At 37.7% G+C, this 18,878-nt stretch overlaps 2 protein-coding genes across 5 annotated transcripts in view; both read left to right on the top strand.

Moving 5' to 3' along the window:
• The window catches only part of LOC103362272 (cardiomyopathy-associated protein 5), a 15,415-nt gene extending 8,524 nt beyond the window's left edge, over positions 1 to 6,891 (top strand). Inside the window, exons 6-9 of the mRNA XM_008288585.1 lie at positions 1,935 to 2,029; positions 2,109 to 2,307; positions 4,472 to 4,600; positions 5,818 to 6,891. Coding sequence (XP_008286807.1) covers positions 1,935 to 2,029; positions 2,109 to 2,307; positions 4,472 to 4,600; positions 5,818 to 5,997 — 603 coding nt within the window. The 3' untranslated portion in view covers positions 5,998 to 6,891. The remainder of the gene's footprint in view (positions 1 to 1,934; positions 2,030 to 2,108; positions 2,308 to 4,471; positions 4,601 to 5,817) is intronic.
• A 1,469-nt stretch (positions 6,892 to 8,360) lies between these two features.
• Positions 8,361 to 18,878, top strand: part of tia1 (TIA1 cytotoxic granule-associated RNA binding protein) — a 15,909-nt gene continuing 5,391 nt past the window's right edge. The window contains exons 1-11 of one of the 4 annotated variants that reach the window (XM_008288574.1): positions 8,361 to 8,552; positions 11,583 to 11,679; positions 11,995 to 12,093; positions 14,830 to 14,884; positions 15,069 to 15,156; positions 16,402 to 16,477; positions 16,617 to 16,722; positions 17,889 to 17,987; positions 18,066 to 18,150; positions 18,292 to 18,418; positions 18,591 to 18,739. In XM_008288574.1, the coding sequence (XP_008286796.1) occupies positions 8,527 to 8,552; positions 11,583 to 11,679; positions 11,995 to 12,093; positions 14,830 to 14,884; positions 15,069 to 15,156; positions 16,402 to 16,477; positions 16,617 to 16,722; positions 17,889 to 17,987; positions 18,066 to 18,150; positions 18,292 to 18,418; positions 18,591 to 18,739 (1,007 nt within the window). In that variant the 5' untranslated portion in view covers positions 8,361 to 8,526. Of the gene's footprint in view, positions 8,553 to 11,582; positions 11,680 to 11,994; positions 12,094 to 14,829; positions 14,885 to 15,068; positions 15,157 to 16,401; positions 16,478 to 16,616; positions 16,723 to 17,888; positions 17,988 to 18,065; positions 18,151 to 18,291; positions 18,434 to 18,590; positions 18,740 to 18,878 lie in introns of all 4 variants that reach the window. The other 3 variants (XM_008288573.1, XM_008288572.1, XM_008288575.1) reach the window with 3 other exon arrangements.

The following is an 18,878-nucleotide window of genomic DNA, read 5'->3' as shown; positions in this document are numbered from 1 at the left end:
CAAGACCAGGACTTTCATTTGCTTTTAACTTGCTCTCTGAGTGCTAAGTCTACAATGAAATATTGCTAAATTCACATTCTCATGTGGATGCTGAGTTTGTCAGACGATTTTGCAGTTATACAATCAGTCGTTTGGTGGTGCAGAGCTGCAGCTTGAAAATGGACCTGACATGACTGCTGTCTAACATGTTGTCTTAATGAGCTGCATTTTAGTCACTGTTTCATACTCAGGCAGTTGTCAGACTACAGTAACAGAAAAATATGTAAATGAGAGCAGCTTTATTGGGAATCCCGCTGTTTTAAAATGTTGTGAGCACAGAGAGTAGGAGAGAAATAAACAGTGGTTGAGTTTGGGTTGCACAGTCACCTACACAGTCCTCGTTTATTGGTTTTAAGTCGCTTTTGAGGTTTCCACTGGCTCTGAAGGTCAGCAATATGATCTCCACATAGTTCCTAGCTCCTTTCTATTCTCAGTGCTTTTATTTTACACGTCTGTGTTTGAAAGACACACAAAGCACAATAAAAATTGATTTCCTCTATGGGACCTTATAAACCTTTTAGATTAAACTCTCTCCTGTGTGCCATAGGTATACCATTAATAACAACTGTCCTACTCTAAGTACTGATTGAAATTTGACACAGAACGATTCGTGGCCATGCTGGCTCCTGCTGTTCTTCTACCATACGTTCACACTTTGTATCATGATTTCATTGTATGAGGTATTATTGGGTCTGAAATTTAATTGCATGAACCTGCAGAAATGCTGTGACTGTACCGTCATACAGATCAACAGTGTTCAGGAAAAGCCAAATAGGGATTTTTATTGTTAAAAAACAGAAACAGGAGGAAAATCTATCTTTGATTCTGTACTGACTGTCTGGAACCTCCTGCCCACGGCTGAACATTGGGAGTAACATTCCTTAACCTTTCAAATTCCCAGTTTTGTCTCTGGTGTTTTACAGTTTGTTTTATTTACTTGAATAATCTTCCCAGTGTCCTCTGACAGTCCAGCTGCCTGAGTCCAGATACAAGGAGCAAGTTTCAATGATATATTCATACAGTCATCTGAGTGGGCTGCAGTTATTACAAATATAAGAGGATTTTTTTTATAGATACCATCAGGACTCTACAAACTACTCACCCTCCTATGCTTGTCTTTTGGGGAAAATGCTATTATAATGTAATTATTTGAATGTAAAGACACAGTTATTGGATATCAGTTTGGTCTGAGATGGCAGTGTTCTGAGCCAGAAATAGTTTGTGACCAAAACCACATTTCAATTGATGCTCTTTTTAATTTTGTTAGTTTTTTTTTTTTAATTATTATTTTGATTTTTTTGAAATTTAAGTCTAGCCTTATTCTAGCATCAGTTCAATATTGGTAAATCTACTGTTTAAGGTTAGTTAAATAGAAATGTAAGCCTTTCTTGTCTTTCTTTGTTTAACAATGATATCTTAGTTTTCGAGGTGCAATAAATAATCAATTAGTTGTCAGCTATTAAATTCACTGACACCTATTTTCACAGTTGATTAATCTGGTAGAGCAAATTCTATATTGTCAGATTCCACCTTTTTAAGTTTTCATATTTTGTGCTTTCTTTCCTCCTCTAAGGTACTAAACTAAAGATGTTTGGGTTGTGGACAAAACAAAACTGAGTAAATCACTTACTGACATTTTTCACCATTTTTTTTTACATTTTGTAGACCAAAGAAAACAACAAACAGATTAATCAACTGTGAGAACAATCGTCAGTTGCAGCTCTGCTCTTTTGTGAGATTGTTACAAATACATTGTAATAACTGGCCAGTGAGATGTACTGTACTGTTTTCTGCTTTTCACCATTAATTAATCATGCCAGCTAATGACAACAATGCACACATGTTGATGAGAGGCTAATGGTTTCAATTAAGTTCTCTAAATGTTGTGCTTTCAGGAGAGCCGAGTACTTCGCACAGTGCCTCTACTCGCTGCTTGTTTGCCACAAGGAAAGTGCAATGTCATCGTGGGAAGGAGATTTAACGAGGAAAAGTAAGTGTTTAAATATGCAACGTATCCCCAAACCTCCTCAAACATATTTAGGTCACGTCTTCATTTATTCTCCACTCAGGCACCCGGAGCTGGCTGCGGTGTGTCACGACAGCAGAACGCTGATCCTGTACCCAGGTCCAAAATCCCAGAACCTGGAGGATTTAGTGCAATACCAAGAAGTGGGCACCGTGAAACATAACGTGATCATCATAGACGGCACCTGGAGTCAGGCCAAAAACATGTTTCTCAAGAACAGCCTGTTCCACCTGCCCAAACAGGTGTGTATCAACTGTGGTGTCTCATTAAAGGAGGACGAGGTCTGGGGAATAGAGAGCCGTGTCCTGTTAACCTGGGATGACGTAAATTACACCCACTGGTGGGAAAGCTGCGTCGCCCACATGAAGTGACTAATTGAAACTCAATGGTAAAATAAGAAAAAGTATCTTGAATGTAGGCAGGTGAACACTGAGCAGCATTTCTTCTCTTTTCTGTAGTTTTGACCAAATGCAAATGTAGAACAGAACAGACAGAGGAATGAGTGCAGGATTTACTCATATTTGAATACAAAATATAAGCTGACTAGTTTCAGTCCTTCGAATTTCCAAGTCACTGCAGCTTTTAATTGAAAAACAAGAAACAACATGTTCGATTATCTTACATAAAATATGTTTCAAAGTGGGTATGTAAAGTATATATATGCTAAATAAAACAGTGATTCCATGATGAAAACAGGGACTTTATTCTTTATTAGGATCCCAATTAGCTCCCGCAAAGTGGTTGCTAGTCTTCCTGGGGTCTCAGGGTAAAAATAAAAAATACATTTACAAAAAATTAAATATACATAATAAATAGCAAACATTTGATTTGTAATGCAACCCAGTACAAAGCAGTGAATGGATTACAATAAATGCAAGTTAATACAACACTGTAAATATAACACTAATACAGAGGAAGAATTATCACGTATTCTGTGCCAATTGTCCCTTTATTATCCTTTTAAAAGAGCCTATATTTTTAGTGTCTCTGATCTGTAAAGAAAGTGAGCTTCATGCTTTTGCTCCTCTGTAGACAATAGTTCTCTTCATGAAGTTGGCCTGGGGACGACCAGAGTACTTGAGGTCACTAGGCGAGGCTCATAATTGTGACAAAACCCACTGAATAAGAGTTGTTCGGTTAAAAATCTGGGCTCTCTCTTTGCCAAAACTTCATGCATGAACATTAAAAGTCTGGCTGTAACTTAGCCTCTACTGTTAACCAGGACAGCTTCTTGTGCATCTCACACACATTTGTTTGAAAAGAACAGTGGAGCAGAACTCTAGCAGCTCTGTTCTGAGCGATTTGGAGTTTCTTTAGATGCCTCTGTGTAGCATTGGACCACACTACAGGACAGTAATGCAGGGGAGACAATACAAGGCTTTGAACAACAGTTTTCAGGTCAGGAGTTGGACAGTAAGCATAACATTTCTTTGCCGTAGCAATACCTTTGCCCATCACGCTGACAAAAAGGCTGATTCATTTTCTGTCAATAGATTCATCAACCAGCATCTGCTGCTGTAATGATGTACAAGGAAACTCATCACTAGTAAATGTAATCAGTGTTTTGACAAAACATTAACGGGATGAAGTTTACTTGGTTGCTTCCAGCTGTTTGTAGGAGTCTTTCCTCTGAGTTTATTGAATACCTGCAGCTTCAGACAGCAACAGAATCCCTTTGAGCATCTTCAAAGTGTGAACATTTATGCATAAAGTTAATTAATTCTCAATAATCCCCGACATGGAGACAGGATCAAACTGCAAGTGTGCTTTTCTTCGCTTAAAACAGAGTCAGTTTATCAGCTGCAGTTAAATCATTTGTTACCAAGCAGATTTAGATTATTTTTCTTTGCTTGTTCGTGCAATGTTATGCATTGTGGTGTGCATGTCTGAACGAACCTGAAAGGAACATTAATGTAAAAGTGACCCATGTCTGAATGGCATCACTTTAACAGCAGCAATCTTATGCCCTAAAAAGGCTTCATACTAAAACAGACACTCAGAAAGCTGGTACTTGGTCAGAATACAGCTGTTATTATGCATGTTTACAGTGCAGCCAGACTAACCCGTTTTGTTTTAATACAAAAGCCACTTGTTGTTGGACCAGGTGAATGCTCTTACTGTAGAAAATGTCAGCATTCACCTTTGATACAGTGTCTGGAGAGTTAGGAGTGAACAATGAGATCAAGTTGGAAAACAAATGGGAGTATATGCCTGCCTTGTGAACTTGAATCCACCAACAAAGAAAACTATTGTGCATAGAGATAACTGCTGAATGTAAATGACTTGCTGAAAAAAGAAATGCCTGGATTTGATTTGGAATTATACCTTTAAATCCATAAAAACCAGTGGCTTTTATAGATCAGTGAGATTCCCACACAATTGATCACCTCTGCTTTGGTTTACCAGGTGCAGCTCAACAGGACTCTGTCCAGTCAGTACGTGATCCGCACTCAACCCTCCAACATCTGTCTGTCCACGCTGGAATGTGCTGCCGTCGCCCTGTCAATCCTGGAGCGGAACGATGAGATCCAAGAGGTGATGCGATGAAACGGTTTTCATCTCTGAGGGTGTTAATGCCTTTAACTTTCCATGAAGAGCATGGTTAGAATTTAACATGCAGCGATGGTTTGTTTGACTGCTTAGGGGCAGAACAAAGACAGCATGAAGTTAATGTAGACGTGAGGCTTGTACACAGCTGCCTGTTTACAAAATGAGCAAATACAGAGGAAGACACTCCTAACGCTCTTTTTTAGCTGATTTTGGCCTACAGCAGCTGCTAAGATATGCATCTGTTTCTTAAGCTGCTAAATAACATTTAGTAGTCGGCACCAACATCACTGAAATAATGCAAATCTCTAAACCCATTTAAATACCACAGAAATGATGTGAGCTTTTTTCGTATTTGCTAAACTTCTGAAAAGCTTCAGATATAGTTGGTTGGGTGTGTTAGCATCTTCAGCTCAATGTTCTCATCATGCAGATGTTGTGGTTGTGAAGAAAACACAAGGAAAACCACAGAAGCTGCTGCACACACACACACACACACACACACCAGTAGCATGCAAACATTAGCCTTTTGTGATCTTTTTCAGCATTGCCCTTCTTTCTTTTAATCTGATGGTACCTAAACATGTCAGCTTCATTTCTGAATACACAAATTGGTCACTGTTCTGTAGTAACTGTGACAACAATCTTACTAGATCAGACTTAGAAACATTTCACTTAGAACATAGTCCAAGTGTGGCCTACACGATGACAAATAGGCACACACACATCCAACAATAAATCAAGTTGTGTGAAGTGATTAAAGGAAGCATATTCAGCACCAATATCCATCCAAAAACACCAGACCAAGAGTCTTTCCTCTGAGTTTATTAAGTACCTGCAGCATCAGACATCAGCAGGATCCACTTGAGTGTCTCCAAAGAAAGAGAGCAGCAGGTATTTGTGCATGTGAAACAATATGGCTGTGAGTTTAGAAGTTTTTTTTCTTCTTTTTTCTACAAATTAATTTGATTCTGGACTGGTAGCATACTGTGGTAAATATCATTACTGTGAACAAATGGTTTCACATACACTTGATCTATTATTTATATAAAATTGTCACATCTTTGAAATTTCACAGCTGTAGATTGTTTTCCAAAGAAGTGCACTGGACCAGACGGGCGTAATTAATTCCTGTAGGATAAGAGAGAATTCAGTATTATATGTATATTTATTTATTGTACTTTTAATTATCCTTTCTTTCCCAGGTTCTGCTGAGGCCCCTGAAAGCTCTGTGCTCCTTCCAGCTGCAGCACGGCGCTCAGATTCATCACAGCAAGGAGCATCTACTGAGGAACGGCATGTACGACAAACCCATGCCCAAGAATAAACGCAAGATAAAGAGGATGGAGAAACTCATCACTGACCACAACATCTGCCCAAGATGAGGCCGTGACTTAGCCGAGATAAGAGGCTTGACTCATCTCTGTTTGCACTGCTGTGTACACTGTGTGGGACTGAATCATCGCCGCAGAGCATCAGGGTGCAGGCAGGGAGACCGCTGGACTTTGGGGGGATTTTTTCTTTTTCTTTTTCTTAAAATATATGTAACTTATATATTTGTCATTCATTTTACACAAATTAATGACAACTTAAAGCTGTACTTGAAGCGTCGCGTCGACAGTAAATCAGGTTTCTCGCTTTTATTGTTTCGATACCGTTAACGTATTTCCACCTTGAATTTTGTAAAAACCTACGGTGGTTCTGTTACGTTGCTATGAGTTAATGTGGCTGTAGCTGGTCACATCTGGAAGGGCTGATTCCACTGATGTTTTTAAAAAGCAAAATCTTCATTCACATAAATGCCAAAAAATACAATAAAAATAACACAAACTACCAAAGACACACAACATGGCAGTGAAAATGGTGATAGTTGGGATTTGTATAAAACTGTATGTGAGGTCGACATGGTTGGTAATAGAACTTTACTGCATAATTGTCACAATTGTCTCTGTAGGCCTACAGTTCTATATTACACAAAGCAATTAAAGTACTGCATAAGGTTTTTCTATGCCACAAATGACATCTCAAAAAATACCTACATGAAAAAATATTTATTTTCATTTTTGAGCTCATTCATACATCAGACAACTACTGAAACAAACTATTTATATCTGCAAAAGTAATCACTTTTGACGGCAATTGTGTGGTGATTTTATATGTGGACGTTTTAAAGCCGCTTTTCAACTTGGTCAAAACGGTGTTTGAGAATAAAATTACAGTGTAAAGATGTATACAACTTACCTCCTGTAAATAATAAACACTCTGAACCTTTCAGCCCACTTCACAGTTTCAATGTTTTTCCATTGTGAACCGTTGACATTTTAGAAACGTTGTACCAGCAGAGTGAATGTTTCAGTCACTAGATAGGAGTAAAATTAGGTTTATTCCTATCCTATCCTATTCCTATAATGACATTGATTGTTTATATGTTAACAGAAATTGTATGACCATGTATACAAAGTACTAAATTGATAAATTTCTTCAGGCTGCCTTATTCTGATTAGATTGCTTTTAGGAAAGAAAAAATGAAACACCGACTTACACATACATAAGTAAGTACAATATTCGTATTGCTTTTCGGCCTTTTGGCTGAAACCACATGTAGTAAGTACAGTCGTCCTCCACTGTATTCATACCCTCCCATTAAAGAAGGAAAAAACAGCTGTCACTGAAATAAGCTGAAATTTCCATAAGTAATAATAAATAAAAATTTTATGAAAATCAGACATTGCTTTTGAATCGTGGTTCAACAGAAATATTAAAAACAACAACAACAAAAAAACAAGTAAACAAGCATGATGGGACCTGTAATCTAATATTTTATTGAACAACCCTTTGAGACAATCACAGCAATCAAGTGTTTTCTGTAACTCTCAATCAGACTTCTGCACCTGGTGACAGGTATTTGGATTTTGGCCACTGCTCATCAGCAAAGTGCTCTAATTTGTCCAGGACAGTTGTGTTTGTTTTTTTAAATTATTCTTTTCAACCACAATTCAAAGCAATGTCTTATTTCACTGAATTATAATTTAACAAATGTATTATTACTTTTTTCAGTTTCTAGTTATTTGAGTGACTGTTGTGAATTTTGCCGTTTCTTTAATTGAAGGATATGAATAAATTTGAGGTAAAATGTAAGTACAATATTCAAAACAGAAAAGAAAATTGCAATTAATTTGAAAGACGTGCAATATAAATCATTATTTTAGTGGGAACGGTTATTTTTTTCCTTTTCTTTTCCATTTCAAAGATTATAACGATGCAGTGCCATCTTGCACTTAATGAGGCATTAATGCGGAACATGAGCTAAGCATAGAAAGAAGGAAAGTGGTGTGACCCTGCTTCCCCTAGTGTACAGTGTGTCACATTTTATATTTATTTCACTCTAAAATAGCTTGAAATGGTGCAATTAAGAGGTTAAAATCTGAAAGTTACCAATGTTTCAAGACCCTAACAACACCTCTGGTGGAAGAGGTGTTTCTCTACAGGTACTGTTCATATTCTGTAAAGAAAACAGGAAAACTGGCTTGTTAAACGTGCTTTACACGTGTTTATATCAATCTTATGTATCATATGTTTATTTATTTATATACTTCCTGCTGAATTTATTTATTAATCTGCCGAGAAGTTGCTATTAGTGCTGAATCTGCCTCCTCCTCCTCTTCCTCCACCTCCAATATGCTCCTCAGAAGTTGCCTGTGGCGGAACCATTGCGCATGCGTGTTTCGGGTCGGCCCCCGGTCGCTCCGCCATCTTTGTCGGGTGCCCATTGTTCACTGTGGAGCTAGCAGCGGTGGTAAACCAGTTCGCACTTCGCATTAAAATAACTTGACAGTGTCACCGGCAGCTGCCCACGACAGTCGTGGATTTGCTCTCAGGGTTGCGACTTGTTTTCGGCCGGCAAGTGAACCAGAATGGACGATGACCAGCCCAAAACCCTGTAAGTGTGTGTCACCGCCAGCTAACCGCCTGTGTTCGTCACGTAACGTTCAGCGGCGGCTTGTTACCCGGAGCGCACCCTGGTCCCGAAACGGTCCGAAACTCAGTATGGAATCAAACATTAAATGCGTTTTTGCGAAGGTTTTCGTTAGACACAACCTAATTAACGTCTTAAGTAAAACTAAGCTCACAGAAACGAGCTAACGTCTGGTAAATTCGATACATTGGTTGATGCTAGCTAGCTAGCTAATTCCAGAAAAATCCCAAATTAACGCGTCGCTTCGCACTACTCGCCTCTTAAAACCCTTTGCAAAAGTTGAAATGTTATTGTAATACATCGTTTTTGCTGTGATTCTTGCATGCCGCATGGAATAATAATTTACTGAGGTTCGGTTGATGTATCAGAAGCAGCTCCAGACTGCAGCGAAGTCTTGCGATAAGCAGAAGAACATAAACTACCAGGTTTTTCAATGGAGTTTGGCGTGCCATCACCCCCTAGAATCACAATGCACAGGCCTAGAAACCTATACATATGGATGGATTTGTTCAGAGGTGTTGTTAGGATCTCATTGGGATCTTAGCCCAGCCCAGAAATCTTTAATTTAACCTATTAATTGCACCAGTTACAAGTTATTTCAGAGTAAAGTGAATTTAAAATGTGAGGCACTGCTGTAGGCAAAGTAAGGTCATCCCATTTTCTTTCTATGCTTAGCCCATGTTCCACTTTATTTTACATGGATTGCAGGCTAGCTGGTTCTCAAGCGGTCTGCCTTGGAGCTAGATTATGTAAAAATGTGCCTTGGAAATACTAGTTTTCACGAATTGTTGGTGACTTACCCTTTAAATAGTCCAGGAATAGAGGTACAGATGCTGTGGAGAGAAACAGAAGTTCCCTCTTAAAGTCCAGGAACACAGTACACCACAAAAATAATCCCAAATAATTACAGTGAGCTCAAATCTGGTAACTGTGGAGCTGACAAGAAACATTTTAATTCTGTCCATAGTTAAATGGTTTACCAACTACAGCAACATACAATAAAAGGTTTTCTTTGCTGCTCTGCGTCCTGTTGCCTTAATTTGTTTTACTGATTAGATTGGCCACATTGTGTATTTAGTTATGGGGAAGAATCCATACACTCAATAACGTCACCGCTGCAGATATCCTACGGTTAGACTGTGAAATGGAAAAGTCTGCCTAATTAGACACTTGATGTGACAGAAAAATATTCTGACTTTAGCCAACAGACAGACCAGGCTTTTACAGACAGTAAATTCATATTCCAATGTATGTGATTAACTATACTGTTTTTAAAATGCTTAAACTCATGATGGGAATTTCATATGAATAGATCTGGGGCATTTTTTTCTAAGCATTTTCTTCTGTTTAAACAACAAAACAAAAAAACAAAAAAACAGAAACAGAAAATTTACATCTGGGGATATTCCTAAAACATTTGGGGTCGTGGATGTCCAGGCAGACCTTACAGGGCCACTGGATTTCTTAATAGAAACTCCAGTGAATTTAGACATAGCTTTTTGCTGATGTTTGGTTATGAGAATTGGTTATTTTTGTTACTTGGGTGGGATTAATTTATTTCTATTTAGAGCTAGCAGCAAGGTTATGCAAGGTCTGTTGCTGTTATTTCAGTTGTTTACTTCTCTAACTGCACTCTATGTTTGGCTGATCATTAAATGCTGTAGTTACAGGATCAGTCAGCATAAACAGCCTCTAGATTTCATTGTATTTAGACGTTTATATTTAATTTAGTCGTAAAGATGGGGGAAAAAGGTTCTTTTTATGTATAAAAGCTGCATATTGCTGCTTGCTGATGTTGTTGGTTTTGTATTTGTTTGTGTGTGTGTGTGTGTGTGTGTGGTTTGAACATCACATGACGAAAATATTTTCGTCCATTTTAGAAGGTGACATCATACTTATTAAATTACAAACAATTTTCTCCAATAATCAACTATGCGCTTTGCCTGTAAAATATAAAAGACAATAAAAATAGCTAAACGGTAATAAATGCCTGTCACATTACACTTTTTACTAGAGCCCTTGCTGTGCCACATCTGATGAGTGTTTGTTCAATCAAAAGCCCCACATCCCAAGAGATTAAGTTTACAAATGACAAGCAAATACTTCCACTGGAGGGGAGAAAAATGGTTGTAAATGTCTGACTAATTAAGTGTTACAGCCCAAAAACATTACCAGGAAGGGGAGCAACTTACCACTTTTGGAATCAGGGAGACAAAACCTTTTGTTGTTTAAAGGCAAATTTAGGTAAATACCCACTAAAAGGTAATATAAGAACATTTTAGGAAGATAATTTAATACCTATTTAACAGCTACTGTTATTCCTTACTTTGCAGATCAGAATTGTACATTCAGAACCTGTCAACAGCTTATTAATATGATGCAGTTCCTAAGGTTACGCTTTACAACAGTATGTGTCATTGGTTAAATTACCTTTACTTTAGTGAGCTACAGCATTAACATGCAGCCTACAATCATAATAATCCAATAATTGAAAACATTTTTGTGGAATTTCTGCAGAACAAGTACTTTTCTGTTTGAAATACTTTATACTTCCATAGAATTTGAAATTCAGTCTTTTTGCATTTTCAGTTCATGGTAGTGGTTTATATTGTTGTTTTAAGTAAAATGTCTGTCCACCACTGAATAAAATTAATTTTCTATCAACATGGGACCACAGCAACTATATATGTTGCTGGGTTATGAACCACATTTCCTGGGTATTCAACTCTTACCTTTTCAAACAACCTCCTAGGGAGACAACCACCCCGTCCCTAATAATTCAGATTGATTCTGCCCAGTTCTGTCCAGTTTAGGAAACAAGTTAACTAGTCACAGACTATGAAAGATTACTGGATTTTCAACCACAGTTAATACTTTGAAAGTAAATCAAGCTCTCTGCTACAGTACCCACACAGGCTCACCATCAGCAACTACGTCACATCAGTAATTAATCCTGTCCGTCTTCTGTCCACTGTTTTGTGTTTATGCATTTAGGTATGTGGGGAATTTGTCCCGGGACGTGACAGAAGCCCTCATCTTGGAGTTGTTCGGGCAGATTGGACCCTGCAAAAGCTGTAAAATGATAGTAGATGTGAGTTTATCAGTCATTTTTTTCCCCCACTGTTTTCCCTCTTACCTGATAATATAGTTTTGCTCCAGCCAGCATATCCCTATAGTAGTAAAATCCAACACAGCAATGTTCTTTAAGAGTTAATGCATAAACGCTTTGCTTCCTAACCTTGTGATCTGATTTAGGTCCTCTGGTGTTTATCCTGTTGATCCCCAACTATTTTTCCAGTGTGCAGTAGTATCATGGCCTCTAATTTTAATGCTGAATAATGGTGTCATTATGCTTGTTAAAACTTGTACACAGCAACTTAATATCTGTGTTTAATGTCCACTCCAGACAGCAGGTCATGATCCATACTGCTTTGTGGAGTTCTATGAACATAGACATGCCACTGCCACAATTGCAGCCATGAATGGTCGGAAAATACTGGGTAAGGTAAGCTATCATATCTCCTGGGTGAGTCAACTTAGGGCAAGGCTGGGTGGGCAGGGGTTGAAATGAAGCGGCTGGAGAAGCTTGTCTTGTTATCTTACTGCCCTGTTCCTGCTCCACTTCACTTAATTTGTTTTATTCCCCTGCGCACATCATTCTTCTGTGTTCTCAGTCTGAAATGACCAGGGTGGGAACACCAGACACTGATCTGTGTAATCGTACTGCTGGGAAGTTTCACAATCCTGTAAACATAATGTTTAGATTCTCAAAAGTATGAGCTTTTGATATTGCTTTTTTATTGCTCCTTGTTTTGTTAGTTTCGTGTTAATCATTCGATAGACATGAAATGATTGCTTTTTACAGAAGCTAAGTAATTACATTCATAAGTTAGTCGATTGTCATAGTTAAATTAGGGACACACAAAAAAAGTTGTCAATGTTTGCTTTTTCTTTCCACTCAGGGACAAGACTTCGTATCAAAATTGATGACGTCTAGTTAGACCTATGCTTGATGATAAAGACATCTAAGACATGAGCAGTTGGGGATTTATTTATTTTTTTCAACATTGCTGTTGCCACATTAATTGCATCACACAAAATAGCTGAAGTTGTATTTTTTATTTTTGCATAACATATTGCAGTGTAGAACTTATAACAAAATAATTTTTAAAAAAATCAACTCAAACAGTAAGATTTTAGCAGGATGGCAGAACAATCTGGCTTGACACTGTTTCTTAGTCAACTTTCAGTCCTTACACTTTAGAACACTAACTTCTAAAAAATACTGACTACCTAGCGACACCCACTTTACTCTTTGTAAGGGGAGGACTTGGATCATAATGTGTATGTGAAAGAGCATCACGATATTTTTAGAAACGACCAAACAGAATGAATGAAAAAACGACCATGAATCAGGCTTCATGATGTTTGAACTTGTAGACAGCAGACTACAAACCCTCCGTTGGTTTATTTGTCTGAGGTGTCGACTGTGAAAGTCCTGACTAAGGGACCGCGCTCGGACAAAGTTCAAGCTACCGTATTATAGTTTCTTGTTTTGTGCAAAACCCTAAAATATTTAGTTGAATATCATTAAAGGGCCCATATTATGCTTTTGGGGGTTTCCCTTTCCTTTAGTGTGTTACACAGCTGCTCTTTTGTGCCTATAAAAATTGTTCAGATCCACCGCAAAGGGACTTAATCTCTCTGCTTCTTGCTTTCCTGAAGCTTGTTTAAAGTTCATCCTTTTTTTTTTTTTTTTTTTTCTTTTTCTTGATTGCTTATCTTTGTCACCATGTAACACATTTGTGTAACACCTGCCTAGCAGCTAGTTTGGCACGCCCTTAAACAAAGAATGAGCAACTTCCTTGCAGATCTAAGCATTTCCTAGATGGAGCCAGTACTGCCAAAGCCACACCCATATATTTATAGATCTGTGGTTACGCTACATAACCTCGCTTTAGTCAGACCGGCAGACCAATCAGAGCAAACTGAGCTTTTTGGAAGAGGGTCCTCAAGGAGACTGGAGCTAATACAGGCATTTCAGACAGAGGGTGAGGAGAGGTGCTGCAGCAATGAGAAAAATAGTGTTTTTTTAACATTAAAGCAAAGGCACATATTTCAGCAGAGCCTAAAAATGATTTATGAACTTGGGTATGTGTGTGTAATATGGGCCCTTTAATTAATCCAGAAGTAAATATCCACATTCGAGAATTTGGAATCTTTAGATTTTTTTTTTTGTTGCTTTTTTCCTTTTTAAAAAATGGCTTAAATAATTGGTCATTCATCATAATCATCGCTGTTTTATCTGACTTGTTTTGGAGGCTTCACACATTCGTTCTGTTAGGGTCACGTGTTGGGACAAGTTGTCAGTTACACATGTAGTTTTATTTAAAAATGGTTTCCACTGTTTCAACAAACACTAAACATTCTCCGCTTTAAATGCAGTTGTTTGTTTTCGATTACAGTGCAGATAGTAATGAAAAATATAACTCTGAATTACACTGTGTGCAAGATATAAGGTTTTTTTACTGTCACTTCATGCTCCATGCTGTGTCTGTTTTAATGACAATTTTCCTTAAGTGAGTTTGCATCTGTGTATGAATTAATTTACCGTGGCCCTGCTGTGTAATCATGCGACATGTAACATTCTTTGACCTACTTTAATTGATGCTCTTCTGTCCCCCTACATCTTTACTGCTGTGTGTTCTTTTGCAAAGTTATTTCCACATAGAATCCACATAAGAGCAACTTGAAGAAAAATACATTCAGTTGAAAATATTTTATCCTCAACAGGTATTGAAGGACCATTTGAGGAGTATAACAAGTTCGTAAAAATCACTTGTTTGTAAGTCCCTTGTTATTTGGACCTTACTTCCTACAGTTTTGCTCCAAATTATTCTTAGACTGAGAGTGAAATGTTCCTGATTATAAAGGTGAAGTCTTAATATCCCTTTATATTCTCCACTGTATTTTACTGTGTATTAATTAATGCAGAGGTATGTGAAATTAGATAATAACAATGAATAAATCAGTTTGTGTTGGTGGTTTAAGAACCCAAGTGTGGCATACAGTGAGCATCTTATTAAAATAAAAAGTTCTCAATCACAAAATATGACCTAAGTAATACTGGTGTGTGACAAAACCTCTAATCAAAGAAAAAGAACCTTCCTTCTTTTCTACAACATGATTCATGTCTCACCTTTTCCCTCTTCCTCGCTTTCTACATCTGTCTCTCTTGCAGGAGGTGAAGGTCAACTGGGCCACAACGCCAACCAGCCAAAAGAAAGACACAAGCAGTAAGTCGTTAATCTAATTTCACAATTTCACAATTACATGATTTCTTTATACTATTCAGATGGAGAACATTTCATAATTAAATTGTAAATTCAGAAAGCAATTTGAACATAGCTGTTTTCTGTTGTGTTTGTGTTTATGAACTGCTGTGTGAATTTTAACATTTGTTTTCTTTTTTTTTTTTAGGTCACTTCCATGTCTTTGTTGGAGATCTAAGTCCTGAAATCACCACAGATGACATTAAAGCAGCTTTTGCTCCATTTGGGAAAATATCGTAAGTGTATTCTCTATGTTTATTATTAGCTTGTGTAGTTGGATGAAATTAAGACCCAAAACCAACAATGTGTTCATCTATCTGTTCAGCTTTTCGAGCTTCACTCACCATTGTGTTGCTCTCAGCCCATTGGTTAGTTTTTTCCAAAATACTCCTGAAACAGCTGACCAGTGTAGTTTTAATGAAACACTGCTTAACCCTCTGAACCAAAGGCAGTTTACAGGTTTTTTTTTACACTCACATTTTGCGCTGCAGCATAAAATCATGCACCTCTATGGAAACAGGACAACCATGACTGGAAGGAGAGAGAACTTAAGAATGTTTTCCCTGCAGTATATCAAAGTTATCATGCCATAAACCATAAGGAATGAAAAAACAGAAGTTTGGTTTCTTTAGTTATTTATTTCACACAACTTGAAAAACTGTATTCAATGTACAGCATTTTTCCAAGTGTCCCCACTTCCTGCCAAAAGTGGAAAAATAGTGACTTCACATACTAAAGTAATTCGACTATTTACATTTTTAAAACCTCTTCAAACTGCTTTTTTACTCTACTCTGCAGATTTACTTTAGAAAGTTGATGCTAAAGGTGTCTTCTGACAACTTTCTCCTCTGTGTACTTTTTAAAATTTCTTTTACCCGTGCTGCATTACTTTTATTGATCAAGTATATTTTATTTTTTTAATCAATTCAGCAGAATAGTCCCTGAATTTTTGCCAAGTGACTGTTGGTCGCAGCAGAGTAAATCATAGAGAGCATAATTTGCTCCTTTTTGCTTTTTTTTGTTTTTTTACAGGATCTAGTGCAAACTATTTATTTTGACAAATGTTTCAATGGGATGTGTAGAATGCTGTAATTTTTCTTTATGTATTTTTTTTTTTATATTGTGATTTTAAGCTTAGATTTGGTTAATTCTAATCATTAGGACCACCAGAAACTTGAAAAATAATTCTTATTTTGCCTTTTCTTTCTCTGATAAATAGGCTTTGGATATACAGACAAAATTTGATCACAGGTTTAGTGACAAGTAAAACTCTTTTAAAGTCAATAGAGTCTGATCTCTGCATTTAGTTTCATTCAGACATTCTGTGGTATATCTTTTATTGCGTATAACATATACTTTCACCTCCATATGAAGGGATTTAAAATGACTCCACTTATATGCTATATGAAATAAAACATCATTGTTTATTTACTTGGTTAACAGAGTTCTAAAATGAGTTCTTGTTTCATATTTGTCTGCAGGGATTGTCGAGTGGTGAAAGACATGGCCACAGGTAAATCTAAAGGCTATGGCTTTGTCTCCTTCTTCAATAAATGGGTAAGTGCACCAGCAGTGACCGTATGTTAGAGGACTCAGAAAACGTTGGCAGGCTCTGACTGTTGACCTGCTTAGAGCCACGATTTACATCTTGTATTTGATATTGTTGACTAATGTTGTGTTTGCTTTGTGTCATCAGGATGCAGAGAACGCCATTCAGCAGATGGGAGGACAGTGGTTGGGAGGAAGGCAGATCAGGACCAACTGGGCCACAAGGAAGCCTGCTCCGAAAACTACAAATGAAAGTAAGACCACAGTGATTAAACAGATTGTATGTTGGCCTGTTAAAGGTGAAGTACTCTAAACATGCATGCCTGTTTTTGGCTCTCAGTTGCTACACCCTCTAAGTTAAATCCATCAGCACAAGTTTTTTTTCTACTGCTGCGTCTTCTACTTTTCTCTTTGCAAGCAGCGCAGCTCAGGGGATAAAAATGTTGGTCGATCTCAACACTGGTTCAGACTGAAATATGTTGGCAAATGTTGGATGGATTGACAGTAAATTTGGCACCGACAAGCATGTCTACTCCAGGATCATTTTTAATAACTTTGGTGATTCCATGATTGTTTAGCTACGACCACTATCTGGTCAAAAGTCATGGACGTCCACAGCTTTGATCAATGCCCTGCAGAAATGATTACATTACCATTAGCTTGAGCTGTACTGCTTTTTCTTTAGGGCCTTTAAATAACACTTAAATAGTAAATGCTAAACATCAGTATGTTAATGTAGGTATGAGCACTAGTATTTTTTCAGTGATGAGAAAAATGTAAGGAACTCAAAAAACGTCAAACCGTATATCCCCAGCTATATCCTCTATTTGTGCGTCTGCAGATTCAGTTACCATACACGTCTTTAAAGGCTGTTTTCTCAATGATTTTTTTCTTCTACTCTGAGCTAGAAATCTAGACAAATTTCCCACATTTATTTCTGGCTGATATTCGAAGATTTTTACAGCTTGTTTTGTTCAACTGTTATTCGCAGTGTAATTTATAAAATGTTTTAGTCCAGACAACATCATAATTTTTTTTTTCTGGCTGTGGACAGTATTTTCTGATTAATGGAATGATGAAAAGAGATATCCGAAATCCCCTCATGTAAAAACCCTTGTCACTGATTTTCGAAAGAAAAAGAAGAAACAATTTGAATTTGGAAGCTGGTTTTATCAAACGTTCCGATTTCCATTGTGGAATTTAGTGCAAGTCAGAGCTTTTTTCGATATACGGTGCCTCTTCTGCGTTTTTAAACATATTTTAAAACACTTGTAATACAAAAAACACTGTCGTAATGCAAGTAATCAACTGGGGAAATTCAATGGTGATATCTATTAAACAGTTTCCCATGTTCACCTGTAGTGTTAAGAGAAATCTTTTTGGTGACAAAATTATTTAAATAAACCGTATTTCCTTTTAGCAACCAATACGAAGCAGCTATCTTTTGATGAGGTGGTGAGCCAGTCCAGCCCGAGCAACTGCACCGTATACTGCGGGGGAGTCACAACAGGCCTCACAGGTGAGTCACAGTATAATGTTTAAGGTCTGAAAGCACTGCCCACGCACGCAACATTAAGACTGTTTTTCTTGTTCACAGAGCAAATTATGAGACAGACCTTCTCACCTTTCGGCCAAATAATGGAAATACGTGTTTTCCCCGAGAAAGGCTACTCATTTGTGAGGTAAGCTGACCTTCTGATACACCAGTCAGATAGTGACTTGTTTAATGAAGGGTTAATTGTCAGTTAAATCTACTTTTTTTTTTTTTTTTACAATAAATTGATATTCAGGAGTTTGATGCCTAAGCTCTTCTCTTTGTGCAGGTTCAACTCCCATGAGGCAGCAGCTCATGCTATTGTTTCTGTCAACGGCACTTCCATAGAGGGTTACGTTGTTAAGTGTTACTGGGGCAAAGAAACCACAGACATGGTCCAGGGCCCCATACAACAGGTACAGATGGCACAGGTAGGATTATCGTCGGCACAGGTCTTACTTTTAATGCACCACAGGTGGTGAAATGCAATAGCTCTTGCTCATGTGACTGAGAGGTCCTGACTTAACTTGTGTGTGATGATGGTGCAACGTGATATCCTGCTTCTTAAAATATTATTCTGTATGTCAGCAGAACACAGTGAGCTTCGCAGCGCAGCCCTACAGTCAGTGGGGTCAGTGGTACAGTAACACGCAGCAGATTGGTCAGTACGTGCCCAATGGATGGCAGGTACCGAGCTATGGTGTCTATGGACAGACCTGGGATCAGCAGAGCTACAAGTGAGTACCAGAGGTGAACAGGATCAGAGGAGGTGAACATGATTAATAGCTTTTCTGTTTCGTTGCAAATCTTGTTTTAGTGCAACAGTCAAGGATTCAAGGCCGTTATTGGTCACAAACAGTTATATATCGTATAACG

The sequence above is a fragment of the Stegastes partitus genome, unplaced genomic scaffold (assembly GCF_000690725.1).
Source record: "Stegastes partitus isolate 25-593 unplaced genomic scaffold, Stegastes_partitus-1.0.2 Scaffold566, whole genome shotgun sequence".
NCBI classification, from domain to species: Eukaryota; Metazoa; Chordata; class Actinopteri; family Pomacentridae; genus Stegastes; species Stegastes partitus.
Note: the sequence above shows the minus strand (reverse complement) of the source record. Positions and strands in the feature narration are given on the sequence as shown.